Below are 14,425 nucleotides of genomic sequence, written 5' to 3'. Positions count from 1 at the left end.
TTTTACGAACATGTTTGTGGGTTATATGATTCACGAGCATTTCGTAACTCCCCCATATGAATTTACAAACATTTACGAACATTTTTACAAAATATTTTTTTCTGTGTAGACGGAAAGGTGTTCGTAAAATCTTCTCATTTGTTCGCAAAGTTTTGACAGACAAACAAAAATTTATTTCAAAAATTTAATGCCCAACGGATAATAAATTTTGTATTGTAAATATGTTTTTGACATTTCAATAAAAGTGAATGAGACAGAGATCTCTTGTTTGTAAAAACATGTTTACAAACAAGAGTTATTGTGAGCTGGGCATAATTCCTAGCACACGATAACTTTTGTTTAGTAAACATGTTTTTGACATTTCAATGAGAGTGAGAGAGATCTAGATCTAGTCATCTCGCTCATTCTCATGGGAAATTTTGAAAACATGTTTACAAACAAAAGTTATTGTGCGCTGGGCATTATTTGTAACTTTATCACCTCACGACCATGTTTTGTTCTTTTCTCAAACATTTGTTCGTACATTTTGGTTTTTCTGACAAAACTTTACGAACAAATAACAAAATTTTACGAACACTTTTCTTATGTTCTTAGGAGCATTTACGAAAAAATGTTCATAAAAGAACAACAAATGCTCATCAAGTGATCAAGTTACGAACATGGTTTGTGAAAAATTACAAACTTTTACGAATTTTGTACTGGATTATACATGGGCATTATGACCAACGCACAATAACTTTTGTTTGTAAACATGTTTTCAAAATTTCCCATAAGAATGAGCGAGATGAGTAGATCTAGATCTCAGTCACTCTCATTTAAATGTCAAAACAATGTTTACTAAACAAAAGTTATTGTGCGTTGTGCATAATTCTTCCCCCCTTATCCCAATTTAAGCCTCAGCAATACCATAAATTTATAAAATTTGTATGTTTTTTGTTTACTTCCCATTTCGCTTTCAAAATTATAAATTTCATTGATCAAGTTTAAACAGTTGATTGAGACATTTACATAGGCACGTGACTTTAAAATAAAATGAAAAGGTTTTTGATTGAATTTTCGAGAAAAAATACATTTCCGTCAAAACCAAAACACTTTTGAAAGTTTAGACTGGTTTTAGTTAAAGGCTAATCGTTCCACTCCCTGGTGCATTCAATTGCAAATTCAAACCGGAGCTTTTGCGAATTGCGATTTTGTAGTTCAATGGATTAAATTCGCCTTCTTGAACTGTTGATCTTCATGCACCAGCAATTTTCCACGTGCTTTCCCATCCCACATGTTGAAGAGTGTTTAAACTTCCATAAATCACGATGTTGTCACTAGCAATAGTGTTTAGAGATGGAAGAATTGCGGACTAAAATAGTTAAATATGAAAGTGTCTCCCGTGGACTTAGTACATTGTTAGCAAATGCCTTGGCCTTAAAATCAAGTATCTGGCAAATTATGCAAAATAGAAACCTGTATCTTATTCCAATTTTCTGTGTGATAGAGAGAATTTTATGATCCAAATGCAAGACATTGCAATTAAATGCAAACACTCTCACCCAATTTTTAATTAGTATTTTCTCTTGTTGGATATAATGGGGAGATGGAGTAACTAATTACATGTGTTTTCTGTGTGAAATATCAATTACATATTGATTTAATTACGCGAATTATGATCATTAAATCGGGTTTTTTTCTGCTGCCCAGAAAAAAAATTATTGAGAAATTGATTATTGCGAAAAATTATGTGCATATTTCTGTCTGATATTTTTTCTAGAACAACTTCAATCAATCAGAGCATCGTCGACGGCAGCACGTTTTGTGTGCGATAACACAAATATTCAGTATATTCAGCCAAGAGCATTTGAGAGGATCCACCTGGGCAATGAACTCCTCCCCTGCGTCTCACTACCTCGTATTGACTTTAGCCTCTGGAAGGAGGATGTATCCGCAGCCTATGACTCCCACAATGCCTTCATTTTTACCAAGTGATCGCAATGTATATAATTTATTGAAAATTAGATTGTAAGACTTTTAGAGCTGGATATTCCTGCATAAATTTATTTATGGAGATATTCGCAGATAAAAGTTAAATGTAACATGACAATTATAATGTAATGTGACCAACGATAGTGTGAAAAGTAATTGCTTAAGAGATCGTTTATGCAATGTTTTTTATACACGAAAGAAATTATTTACGAAACATTCTGCCATTTTTTTTTAATTTTTCCCCCAACATTCAAGCATCATTTTCTTGTTTGGGCAATAGGTTATTTTAAAATTTGAGGTTATGTTATGAGGTTAAGTGAGGTTATGTTTTGTTTAAATTAAAAGAAATAAGGAATAGGGGAAAGTGCCTATGATTTGCACGGTCCCAAGCTTTATTATTACTAAATTTTTCGTATGTTTTTCAATAAATATCCTAGAAATGTCCTGCTTTTAAAATTGTTTGCGCCAGTCACATTTATTCAGGAAGGAAAAATTTAGTCATTATGAAGCTTGAGACCGTGCAAAGCATGGGCACTTTCCCCTAGTTTCTAAAAAAAAACGTTTTGTAAATAATGGCATTATTCGAATTCTGATCTTAGGTACCTAACCACATAACCTACAAACCTTATTCTTAAGTTTACTCAATTGGCCTAATTATCAAATTATACCAACAGGTTCAAATGTAAAGTTATTAATAATTATAATGTTAATATTTGCTTACATTTGGGGAATTCTTAAAGTTTGTTTCACTTTAAATTAGGATAATTTTTTTTAAGGTTATGCTTACCATAACCTCACATTTTTAACTTTTTAAGTAAAAAAAAGAATTGGGTCTAATAATCAAGGATCTTATACAAATTGGCACAATTTTCTATCAATTCTCTGGAACAATAAAAAAATTTTAGCAACCCAGCGATATCAAACATAACCTCATTTTGCATAACTAACCCTTTGCCCGAATTTTTGTTACATTTTACCTCTCTTCATAACAAAGAAAAAACTCCCTTCCTCTCATTTAACTCTATAAGTATATTTTAGAAAATATTCCAAAAAAAAATTGTAAAAGAGATCATCAAAAAGTATATTTAATAGACAAATCAATGTGAAATAGAAAAGCATGGAGAATAAAATTACATACCAACATTAAACTGTTGCTTTCAATCATCCACCAAGTCATTCACAAATGAAAGTGAAATTCTTCTACGGCACTTTTCCATCAACATTTTGTCACATGCTCCACTATTATCTAAATATGACTTCTTGTTTGGAAAACACTTTCCAAGTTTATGCTGCATTTTGCTGATCTCATGGAATAACTGACATTGAAGTGAAATGTACATAAAAAACAAGAAATTTTCATTAGTGACTCTTACTAATTACCATATCGGGCTTGCAAACTACTCAGTTACGATCTAAATTATCACCCAGGCGGATCTTCCGCAATAATTATTTGTTGGACGCAAAGACAAAAGTGATAATGAATTATTTATTAATTGTTCTTGTGACTTGGGGATTTTTTGTGAGTTCTTTGTGTATTGAATCTCCATTTTCGAATGGAGAGGAACCTGGGACTAACAGTTCTGTGTTCAGATTTGAAGATCAACGGTGAGCAATGTGTTTATTTGAGGATAAACTGAAAATAAAGATACTACAAGAAAAATGGACAGGATCATTATTTTGCAGTGCTGACTGACTTTGTTACATTCAGGAGTATAACATAGGGAAAAGTGCCTATGCTTTGTACGCTTTGTACGATCCCAAGCTTCGTAATGACTACACTGAGAGAAATGCGAAAAAGTTAAAATAACATTCTGGAAATGTTAATTTTACCTTGCACCCTTAATAAGGTGTAAAATTAACATTAAAAAATGTTGATATATTTTTACACCTAAAAAGTGTTAAATTTTTGAGGAAAAAATGTAAATTTTTCTTATATTTCTCAATAAATAATAATATATTATTTTAAAAACTAGGGGAAACCGAAGTTTTAAAAAAAATATATTGCAGAGTCACATTTAAGAGAAAGTGGGGCACCTTTGAAATTGGGATTTTTCACCTATTTTTAAATAAAATTGAGAAGCTAAATTACTTTATGATTATGATATGGCTCAGGTCCTTAAATTTAAACATAGGAGTAAAATCCCAATTTCAAAGGTGTCCTACTTTCAAAGGTGCCCCACTTCCTCCTATTGAGAAACATAGCAAAAATTTAGTCATTAGGGGGAAGTGAGGCACCTTTGAAAGTGGGGCACCTTTAAAATTGGGATTTTTCTCCTACGTTTATCTGAAACTGAGCCATATCATAATGTAATTTAGCTTCTCAATCTGTTTGTGCATCTAAGTTAACTCACGATAAGGCTCAATTTTATTTAAAAATATGTGAAAAGTCCCAATTTCAAAGGTATCCCACTTTCAAAGGTGTCCCACTTCCCCCTACGAAGCTTAGGATCTTACGAAGCATGGGCACTTTCCCCTAAGTTATTTTATAATTTAAAGTATCTAGGATAACATTTTTATATATATTTTACTTCGGATGCTTTTAAAATAATTGAGTGATACATCAATTCACAAGTTAAGGTATCTTCCTTAGAAAGAAACTTAACGATTTTATTGCTTCCTTTGTAATAAAAGACAAAACTAATTAGAAGTTTGAGATATTAGCGTGGTGGAATGCTCTACCAGACCTTAACTTTCTGGAAAAGGATATTAAAACGCTGGTTTTTTCGCAAATTATAAATCGATGGATCCCTTTTATAATCACAATTTCATAAATGTAAATGTTCTTCTCAATTCTGAGATAAAGATATATTATACACTTCAACTATTCCAATCTTGTCTCAAAATGTTTTGTATTTTTAAAAATTTAAAAGGTCCTTCTGATACCGATTAAAGCGTGTGCACGAAGATTCCCATTCGCTTGACATGAAGTTAGTCATAGTAGGCTTTGGATTTTTTGTTTTATTCTTTGTAGCTTCAAGAGAATTTAATCAGCTTCCTTTAGGTGAAATTATTGTTAAAAAATATTAATTTTTGACTGAGTTATTGCAAAAAGATGAGGAGCATTCGCAAAAGTTGACAATTATCTCAAGAATCCAAATGCGAGTTATGCTGAGATCGCGAAATTGACCGGGAAGTGTGTCGCACCACCGTCTGGAAGATTATAATTCGGTTCAAGGAACTCAACAATGTTGCTCAGAAGCCAGGAGGAAGTAGCTGAAAGCCTGAAATACAGAACTAGAAGATGGAAAAGCTTTTCGAGAATTAACTCAATCTTTCCGTGCGAAATGTTGGCAAAAAATGGGAATACGTTGTAGCTTGGTCCATAAAATAAAGAAGAGGAATAGTTTGATAATCTACAAAGCTCGGGCTGCACCCCGTCGGAGCGACAAACACCGTCAAAATGCTAAAACAAGGTCGCGGAAACTCAACGATCATATTTTCATAGGATTCCAAGGCTATGAGAAAGATGTTTAATCCGTCCTACACTCCGAAAATCGAGAAACACTCTGGGGAGTTTTGAAGAAGTGGTTGCAGCTCTTCCGGTGTTCACCAGAGAATTCGTTTCTTTTCAAAATGAAAGACTTCGAATTTTTACCAAAGCTTTCGACCCTTGGTGTGGGTCTTCCTCAGTGGGTCAATTAAAGTCGTTTTATAATTTGAAATTTCGTCTTTCGTGTGCTAACAATAACACTTTGCCACTTCAACATTTAGGGTAGGGTAACGTGTGGTATTTCGAGACACAAAAGTGTAAAACGACTTTAATTGACCGACTTGACGAAGGCCCACACCAAGGGTCGAAAGCTTTTTGAAAAGAAACGAATTCTCTGGCGAACACCGGAAGAGCTGCAACCACGTAGAACTCGTCAGATATATTGAATAAATTCATGAAGAAGGGTCAGACATCTGAAAATTTTCCGGATTTCGAGAGAACGTGAAAGAAAACCGCCCGAGATCGCGGATACGGGGTTGTGAAGTCTCTAATGACGGGAATTAATAAGAAGGTTACAACGGTTGCAACAATTCGACGAGAAGCCATTGCATTAAAAAAAAACAAAAACCTAGAAAAATTCTAATAAAAATATATTTATTCTTGTATTTATTTTTATTAGGACTAGGTTTAAACTCATTTTAAGACTAGAAATTAGTTAATTAAAATGCTACAAAAACTCATAAAAATGATAGAAAATTAGACCTAAATACGGCTTTAGGCTTAAGAAATATGGTTTAACCCACGCCCCTGCCAAGTTGCCTGAAATTTGAAGCCACTTTCTCATACTTCGAATTAAATTTATATGGGAATTTTTTTGCACTCGCGACCGTTACACTAAATAATAAAAAAGTGAGAAGTTTTTGCGTATTATAAGATACCTTTCCTTATGGAGGGATAAATATACTTAATTTTTGTTTAAATAAATTTTTTCCTCGGAGCACTGTGAGCTGAGTTCGAGATCAATTTAGGAATTGGCTTCAAATAGCTCCATATAAAAAAAATTAACTTGCCACATGCTTGGTTTAACCCGTTCAACCGATGCAAATTTCTATCAGGATTATTTGTGAGAAGGATATATTAAGGGTTCTGATTTTGAAAAATCTCTGTAGCTATTTTCAGTAATTAAAAACCCTTTCGGGAACTGGGCTAAAGCTTTAGTCCGAAAACCGTTTAACATTAAAGTCTAACTGAGATTTAGCTATATGGATTAAGTTCTATAATATCAAAATGGGCGAGTATTGTAGAGAAATTTTAAGTGTATCAGAACAAATAAATCTTTAGATTCTTAAAATTCATTTAGGTTCTTAAACACCTGTTTCTTATTTATAAATTACACATCCTCTAGTTTGAACACCGTATAATAAGCGAAAACATGATGCATCAGCTAAAAGAATCAAGAATTATCCTATATTCAAATTATGCTATGAATCTTAAATTATTGGTAAGGCTGTGAAAAAGGTATTTCCTCAATTAAAATCATTCTGAATTTTAGATTTCCGGTGATTTTATTTTTTCAAAGGTTATATGAATTTTTAGAATTATAAACTGTCTGTTCTAAATTAGGTTTTTTTAGATTAGTTTATGTTTATTTTTATTTTTTTTTATTGTCCTGTTTTCATTCGAACATCATTGTAATGATATAAATTGAAGCCTTATTTGATTTACTTAGATTTATTTTTTTCTTAATATTTTTTATATGTTCCAGCAGTTCACTTTTTAAATTATTTGGTCATTGTTTTACAATGAATATTCCATATTCCAATACCTTGATTATCTAGAATGATATTCGATTGATAAATTGATGTTATTATCTCAATCAAACTGTTTTTTATCGCTTTGCATTTTACGAAAATATGAAAATAAAAATACGAAAAAATAGTACCTGTAACTTAAAAAACGCTTATTCTTTTAGAGAAATGTTTTTTTTAGAAAAATAGGGTATGTGTACCAAATTTCGGCCAGCTTGCAATTCCGGCCACATTTTTTGTTCCTCAAATTTCCATGAATTTTTAGTTTTTGCATACTCTGAAAAAGGCATTGGAAGTATTCCGAAAAGGCAAGGAACTATGAGAATGAAGGTGGCCGGAATTGGCCACCAATGCTATGTTTACATTTTTATTCATTTTAAAATGTATTAAGGATTATTTTAGGGAATATAAAGACGATAAACTGTCTACAAGGTTCCAAACAACACTCCTTATAAAAAAGCAACAAAAAATGTCAATTTGAATTAAAAATATTACATTTCAAACTTAAAACATTGGCGTTTACATGTAAAACTATGCCGAAATTTGGCACACTCACCCTACATTTCTTTTATTTGTTATCAATTAAAAAAAGGCTTATTTTCTTTTTAGAGAAATGTAATTTTCTAATGTAATTCAAAAGGAGGCGTTTAGAATTTAGAATCCTTGACGCAACTATCGATCAATCTAGGCCGTCTAATAACTTCAAATTTCTTTATTTTAATTCCATTTTGTTTTCTCCGAAATAAACTTAGTTATGTATTGGAAGTGTACCAAAATGCCACGAGGAAGCAAGAACTCCAGGAGATGTACGAAAGGCAGCTTTTTGAACTTGGAATTATCATGGAACCTGGTGATGTATGCAACAGTGCAAAAATATTTTTACCCATTCCTAATTCACATTCCTTTGACGTAGATCGCATATCACAGTCTGAGAAATTTCAGACTTCCCTTGCCTGCGAGTATCCCAGAAGCTTTCCGCACCTCAAAGATCCTCCTGAAATCCTCGGCATTCCTCCATTTAGTCTTCTACAGAAATGTGACAAAAAGGGATCTATCCGAGAAGAATTTCTATCAGTGGCTCTATGACCTCAGCCGATACCTTCCTCCAATCGCGGACACAGCTAGATGGACCGTCGAATGTGATCCTGAAGCGCCTTATCGCTCAATTAATGGAACTTGCAATAGCCTAACGAATCCCTTGGCAGGGAGTACCCTTACGACCTTTTCTAGAATCACTCTACCCTGGTACTATGACGATATTCATGCAATAAGAAAGGGATCAGACTTGCGTTTACTGGCAGCACCTCGCAACATTGTTGTCTACCTTTTTCGCAATCGCAATCCTTACGAGGATAGTGTTGATAAATTGGACTTAAGTAGAATGCCAAACATTGCAAGTTTGATGTTTGGTCAAATCATTGCCCACGACGTAGCTCAACAAATTCACACACAAAATTGTAAGTAGACTGAACTTATAATGAACTTATAGACTGAAACTCTAAGATTTTCCTGCATAACTTTATTACCCTAAGAAATGTACGTGAATGACCCCTAGTCCTTCCTTTTAGTGATTTTCAAGGTCGAATGTTAAAAAGCTCTACGGAGCGTATTTCTTAACTGATTGAGACTAGGTTGGATTCATTTGAAAGGTCTTTGATTGCCGGATAAGTTTAAACGTTAAATATTTTTAATGAGATACCTCCTGATCTTGAGATACTCTCCCAAGATTGTTGGACCTTATATCTCTGCAATACTCCCGCTAGAGGGCTCTACACCCTAGATTTAATTTCTTAAAGTTTTAAACTTCTCCTTTCGATTTCTTTTAAAAGTATTTTCCGACGATGGAATTCAATGCTGTGATAGGAGGAACTCTAGGGTCTTATCGCCATACGAACGAAATCCTGCTTGCATCCCAATTGAGATCAGTCCACGAGATCCTGACTACCAAGCTCATTCAATCGGTTGCGTGAATCTCCTTCGGTCAGAGACTATTTCACCTTTCGGAAGAACCCTATCAGCTGCCCAGCAAGTGAATCATGCGACCGCATATTTTGACTTATCAAACGTTTACGGAGGGACTGAACTAGATTCAAATAACCTGAGAACCTTCGAAGGTGGTAGACTGATAATGAATGAAGATAATATTCTCCCTGAGGTTCCTGATTGCACCTCAAATGCCTGCTACCTTACTGGAGATACTCGTGTCAATGAGACACCCTTCCTGACCATCTTTTCATCCCTTTTCTTCCGACACCACAACCGACTATGCCTGATTTTGTCCACCCTGAATTCCCACTGGGACGACGAAAGACTGTTCCAAGAAGCTAGACGCATCTGCATTGCTCAATATCAACACGTGATCTTAAATGAATTCGTTCCATCTTTCTTTGGGCCCAAAGCAACAGATGAAGTAACTTTTGATTTCGGGGAACCCGACCCAAGGGCAAGGGCCACAACGGCGAATGAATTTGCATCTTGTGCATACAGAATCTTCCACGCCTTCGTCCCCGATAATTTCATCATGGTCGATAGAATGGGCAACGAAGAGACCATTACAATGTCGGACAGTATCAGAAACACAACGATACTAAGAACTAGATATGAACCTATTCTTCAGGGAATGATGAGACAACGCGTCAACTTGGAAGGATTTGGGCAGGAAATCTTGACTAAAGTTTTTAAAAGTCCAGAAAGGGGGGACATGGGCTTGGATTTACTCGCTGCAGATATTCAAAGAGGACGAGATCATGGACTAAATTCTTATGTGAAATATTTGGAGTATTGCGGATACAAGAACATCAAGACCTTTGATGACTTGCGCGTAGTCCTTGATTACAAGGTAAGCTAGTTACAAAAACAGTTTAATTAAATATTTAGAAGACCTTAAAAGTTAGAAACAGCTTAAATTTTTAAGCTTAGGCTCGGTGTGAGTCAGAACGAGTTGATGTGCACATGGCAATTGGTTGAGATCAGTGGCAAAGACAATCAGAGCCAGTGCCCCCATAGCTCAGTTGATAGAGCATTCGCCTAGACAGCGAAAGGCCCCCAGTTCAAGTCTGGGAGGAGGCAGGAAATTTTTCCTGTCTCTATTCGGGTGTAATTGGTAAAGTTGGGAATCACTGGTTATGATTGTCGCCTCTTTGTGCATAAACACAAAATTTCTTGGGCTTACATACCAAGCGAGCAGCAGTCTGATCAAAAACACACGCAATAAATTTTTAAAAGTAAACTTTTTTAAATAATCTTTAACCAAATAATATAATTAAAAAAATAAATATTAAGGTTAAAAGTTGTGTATAACCCAAAAATTCTTATTACAGTGGAGTTCCTCAAATTTGAGCTCTTCAAATTTGAACGAGTTCAAAATGTAAAATTTGAGGTTATACTAGCTCAATATTATCGTATTATATTAACTTTCGCAAAAAATTCCATTTATTTCACAATAAATTCCATTGATATAGGGTAAATGGTACAAGTTGGACAATGCGGTACAATTTGGACAGGGCTTTTTGTCTTGATAAATTTAGTACTTCATTTTTATTTGTATATTTTTAATGCTTTAGTTTTATAATGTGGTTCCTTGTGCTTAAAAACAAATTTTGTACTGTATTTATCAAGAAAAAGCCATGTCCAACTTCTACCGGCGAACTGTCCAACTTGTAACACTAATTCTAAATTATATCACTTTACCCTATTAAAGATTATTTTTCTTACTTAGGGAAAATGCATTTCACATCAATTCCGTTATTTTTTTGGAAATATTATTCAAATTTGAGGAACTATACTGTTCATGTGTCTATTTTAATTTTAACCTCAAAAATAAAAGAGTTATAACCTACAATTTTTACTGCGTCTGCGTGCGAATGATATTCCAAAACAATTTCAACAAACTATTAATTTTCACTAACCGAAATTTATTCATTTTATCCTTAAAACTATTTCGAACTGAGAAATGTATTTACGAAGTTATGGGAAGAGTACCCCGGATCGGAATGTAAAGACACATGCTCCATATTTAGTTGAAAATATAATCCTCAAAACATTATTTGGTATTTTTATGTATGCTAATTGATACATTAGTGATCCCTTTAATTATATCTCTGCTTTTGAATTTTTAATTTTTACAATAAAAATAATAAAAAAATATGTGTAATTGCAAACTTGCACTCTGTACCTCGGATCGTCAGGAATTTAATCAGGTGTCACAGGAAAATTGGTTTTATAAATTAAATTTGAGTTAATGCACTATATTCTTGTGAGAGTAAATGGTAAAAAGTAGCTAATAAAATTTTTAAAAAAAATCATTTAATTTGGAGCAACAATGTGGTATTAACCTGACGATCCGAGGAACACTGCCGATCGCTGGTGCTCTTCCCTTATAACTTTAAATTTTGATGTCTATATTATGCAAAAACATTCTCTCTAATTATTATTGTTACTCGAAACCAAAACAATATTAAACATTTGATCCACGCGGTAAATTCAAAGGACTTCACCTTTAAAATATTTCTTATATTTTGAGGTTAGGATCGACAGAACCTTATTTTCTTGCCCTTCGTAACATCTTGCCCTAATAAAGATTGTATAAGGGTTGTAAATCAAAATGATTTTCATTCGACAATAAGATAATTTCAGGTTAAGACCAATATAACCTGACGTTTTAAACAAATCTTTATACTTAACTCATGCGAATTCTTTTTAAACAAATGCACTGTGTCTTCTACGTGGAACAATATACATACTTCGCAATTAAATGTAACCTCTATGTTCTTAAGTAACGTAACCCCTTATCCATTTGAAAAATATTATCTAGGAATTTGAGGTTACATTTGGCTTAGAATAACCTTTGAACTATGACGAAAATTTTAATTTAATGAGCTTTAACCGTTTCAAATGGCAAAAAAAACAAACGAGCAGTAAAAAATTGTAAATGGGCAGTAAAAAATTAAAAATGAGCAGTAAAATATCTAATTATGGTCAGTAAAAAACTTAAATCTTTACAAAAATGGGCCTAATTTACATATTTAACATTTAAAATTGTTCCATATAGAGTGAAAAGCCCTTTATTTTCCCTTTGCCAAAATTTGGACGATAATATCACTGTTTCATTTTTTTGTTACTGATCAATTTTAACTTTTTACTGCTCATTTATGCAATGCCATTTTAAATTACATTATTTTGCGAAAACAATTGACGTATTGAAATAGGGTTTCAGTGAAAACAAATTGCTGTAAATAAAAATAGTAAACATACCACTGAATTTTGACATTTAAACTGTACTATAACCATGAAAAAATATTGTTTTTAAAATTTCATTGATTTTTAATTAATTATTAGAGGATTCTGTGAATATTACGTTTTGACAAAATAACAAAATCAGTGCGTCCAATTATCTTGTCTGATTAAGATCTTATTTTGAAATGTGAGGTTAAGTTTGGGTAGACGTCAAAATTCTAGGTTTTAAAAAAAATATAAGATGTAATTCGTGTAAAACAACTTATATTACTGGTTCTCAAGATCTGATAGATAAATAAAACTACTGGTTTAATTTTTTTGATTAAATATCCACGTACGATAGTTAATAAGGTTAATAAATTCCAATCATAATCAATTTAAGATTGTTTTTTTAAAGAAAATTTTATGATAAAAAGAGTTTACAGCCTGGGTTTCTTTCAGAATTTCTCGATAAAAATTGCATCCCGACTCAATATGTAAGGGAAAAATAAAATATTTCTCTTATTTTTCAGGTTATGTTTCATATAACCTCAAAATTGAAACCTACTTCATAGCCAAATAAAAAATTAAGCCTATTGGATGAAGACTATAGAAAATGATCAGTGAAAGCCCAGAAAAGTTTATTTAGAGGTTCTTTAGAGCAGAGGAAAGCAGGAACCATTTGAAACCGAATAACCGTCAATTAAAAATTGTTCGTCAATTGTCAAAACGCTAACTGTAAACTTATTTTGACGTTTATTCGGTTTCAAACGATTCTTGCACATCCCTGCTTTAGAGATTCTCTAGAAGCGACCTCAGAATTTGTGCAAATTCGATTATGAGCTGAATTTTGTGAGTAAAGAATATTGTGAAGAAAGCTGTTCTCGGCAACAGAAATGGTTGTAAAATTGTCTCGAGGCTATTCTTGATGGTTCCGGCACACCTTTTAGATCCGAAAAATTTCGTAAAATAAAAATTCGCATCCGTTTCTTTCCGACGTGTTTTGCATAAGTCTATCCTATTCTTTCGGTCTCAAAATTCGACTGAACTAAATTTAATTTGGTGTGACGTTCAAAAGAAGAAGAAGAGTGCGAGAGAGCAATATAGACATATGCAAAGCTTTTATGAAAGAAAGGGATATGAATTTTGACTTTATGAAATTTTCCTGATCTAAAAGGTATGCAGGAGCCATTACCGGCCATTACCCTGTAAATTCAACTCACAAACTAATTTTCATGCATTCCGACTAAATTTCAGTAAAAATAGCAGAGACACGAACCATACGCGTATCTATCTAAGATATCTATGAATTTGCTGTATTACATTATTTTCTCTATGAATTTTTATAAAGTAAAAAAAATAACAATGTTATTTGAAAATGTAATTATTTTGGTAAAAAAAAATTGGGTAATGGAAGGACTTTAAGCAAAGCTTTCTACTATTTTTGCGTCCCTCTGGTGTGTGTCTCGACTTACCTTTTTCTCTTTTCAAGGTTTTAACGTTTCAAACTTTTATTTTCACTTTTTTAGATCATTGCAAAATTGAAGAAGGTCTATAAATGCGTCTATGACATTGATTTGATGGTCGGAGGTGCCCTGGAGAGCACGGAAGGCGCACTAATTGGACCAACATTCAAACGCATCATTTTGGAGCAATTCCGTCAATTCCGCGCTGGAGATCGTTTCTTCTACGATCGAACTGACGGAGTAAATCCATTCACAGAAGGTATAGAATCTCTCCCCTTTTTTTCTCTCCTCATTTAACTCACTTCCGGACTGAAATTGAAAATATTTCCCACTTGCAGAGCAACTGGCGGAGATCAAAAAGTTCACTGCAGCTCATTTATTCTGCGCCAACTCAAATGTTGAGTCAGTTCCCGAAAGGAGCTTCATAACGCCCCAATCAGACAGAGATTTTGTGCGATGCGACACAGGTCTGGCCAGAATTGAATACGGAGCATGGAGGGAAGACCGTTGAATGGGGAGATTAATGAGAACACTTC

General features: G+C 33.4%; 2 protein-coding genes across 3 annotated transcripts in view; both read left to right on the top strand.

Moving 5' to 3' along the window:
* The window catches only part of LOC129798632 (peroxidase-like), a 42,807-nt gene extending 39,688 nt beyond the window's left edge, over nt 1-3,119 (top strand). For both annotated transcript variants that reach the window (XM_055841881.1, XM_055841882.1), the window contains one exon: nt 1,760-3,119. In XM_055841881.1, the coding sequence (XP_055697856.1) occupies nt 1,760-1,974 (215 nt within the window). In that variant the 3' untranslated portion in view covers nt 1,975-3,119. The remainder of the gene's footprint in view (nt 1-1,759) is intronic.
* Nucleotides 3,120-3,448: 329 nt separating this feature from the next.
* Nucleotides 3,449-14,400, top strand: LOC129799043 (chorion peroxidase-like). Its single transcript, XM_055842638.1, has 6 exons — nt 3,449-3,576; nt 7,962-8,064; nt 8,123-8,666; nt 9,039-10,048; nt 13,953-14,148; nt 14,228-14,400. The coding sequence occupies exons 1-6, from the start codon at nt 3,449-3,451 to the stop codon at nt 14,398-14,400; spliced, it is 2,154 nt and encodes a 717-aa protein (XP_055698613.1).
* The last annotated feature ends 25 nt before the right edge of the window (nt 14,401-14,425 follow it).

Source organism: Phlebotomus papatasi, chromosome 1, assembly GCF_024763615.1.
Source record: "Phlebotomus papatasi isolate M1 chromosome 1, Ppap_2.1, whole genome shotgun sequence".
NCBI classification, from domain to species: Eukaryota; Metazoa; Arthropoda; class Insecta; order Diptera; family Psychodidae; genus Phlebotomus; species Phlebotomus papatasi.
The sequence above is the reverse complement of the archived record's forward strand: the minus strand, read 5'-3'. Positions and strand labels throughout refer to the sequence as shown.

Bases quoted from the DNA above. Each gene is read 5' to 3' on its own strand.
- LOC129799043 (XM_055842638.1), top strand. From the start codon at position 3,449: ATGAATTATTTATTAATTGTTCTTGTGACTTGGGGATTTTTTGTGAGT. The intron at 3,577-7,961 runs GTGAGCAATGTG...AAATAAACTTAG, and splicing joins TTCAGATTTGAAGATCAACG to TTATGTATTGGAAGTGTACC. The intron at 14,149-14,227 runs GTATAGAATCTC...TCCCACTTGCAG, and splicing joins AGTAAATCCATTCACAGAAG to AGCAACTGGCGGAGATCAAA.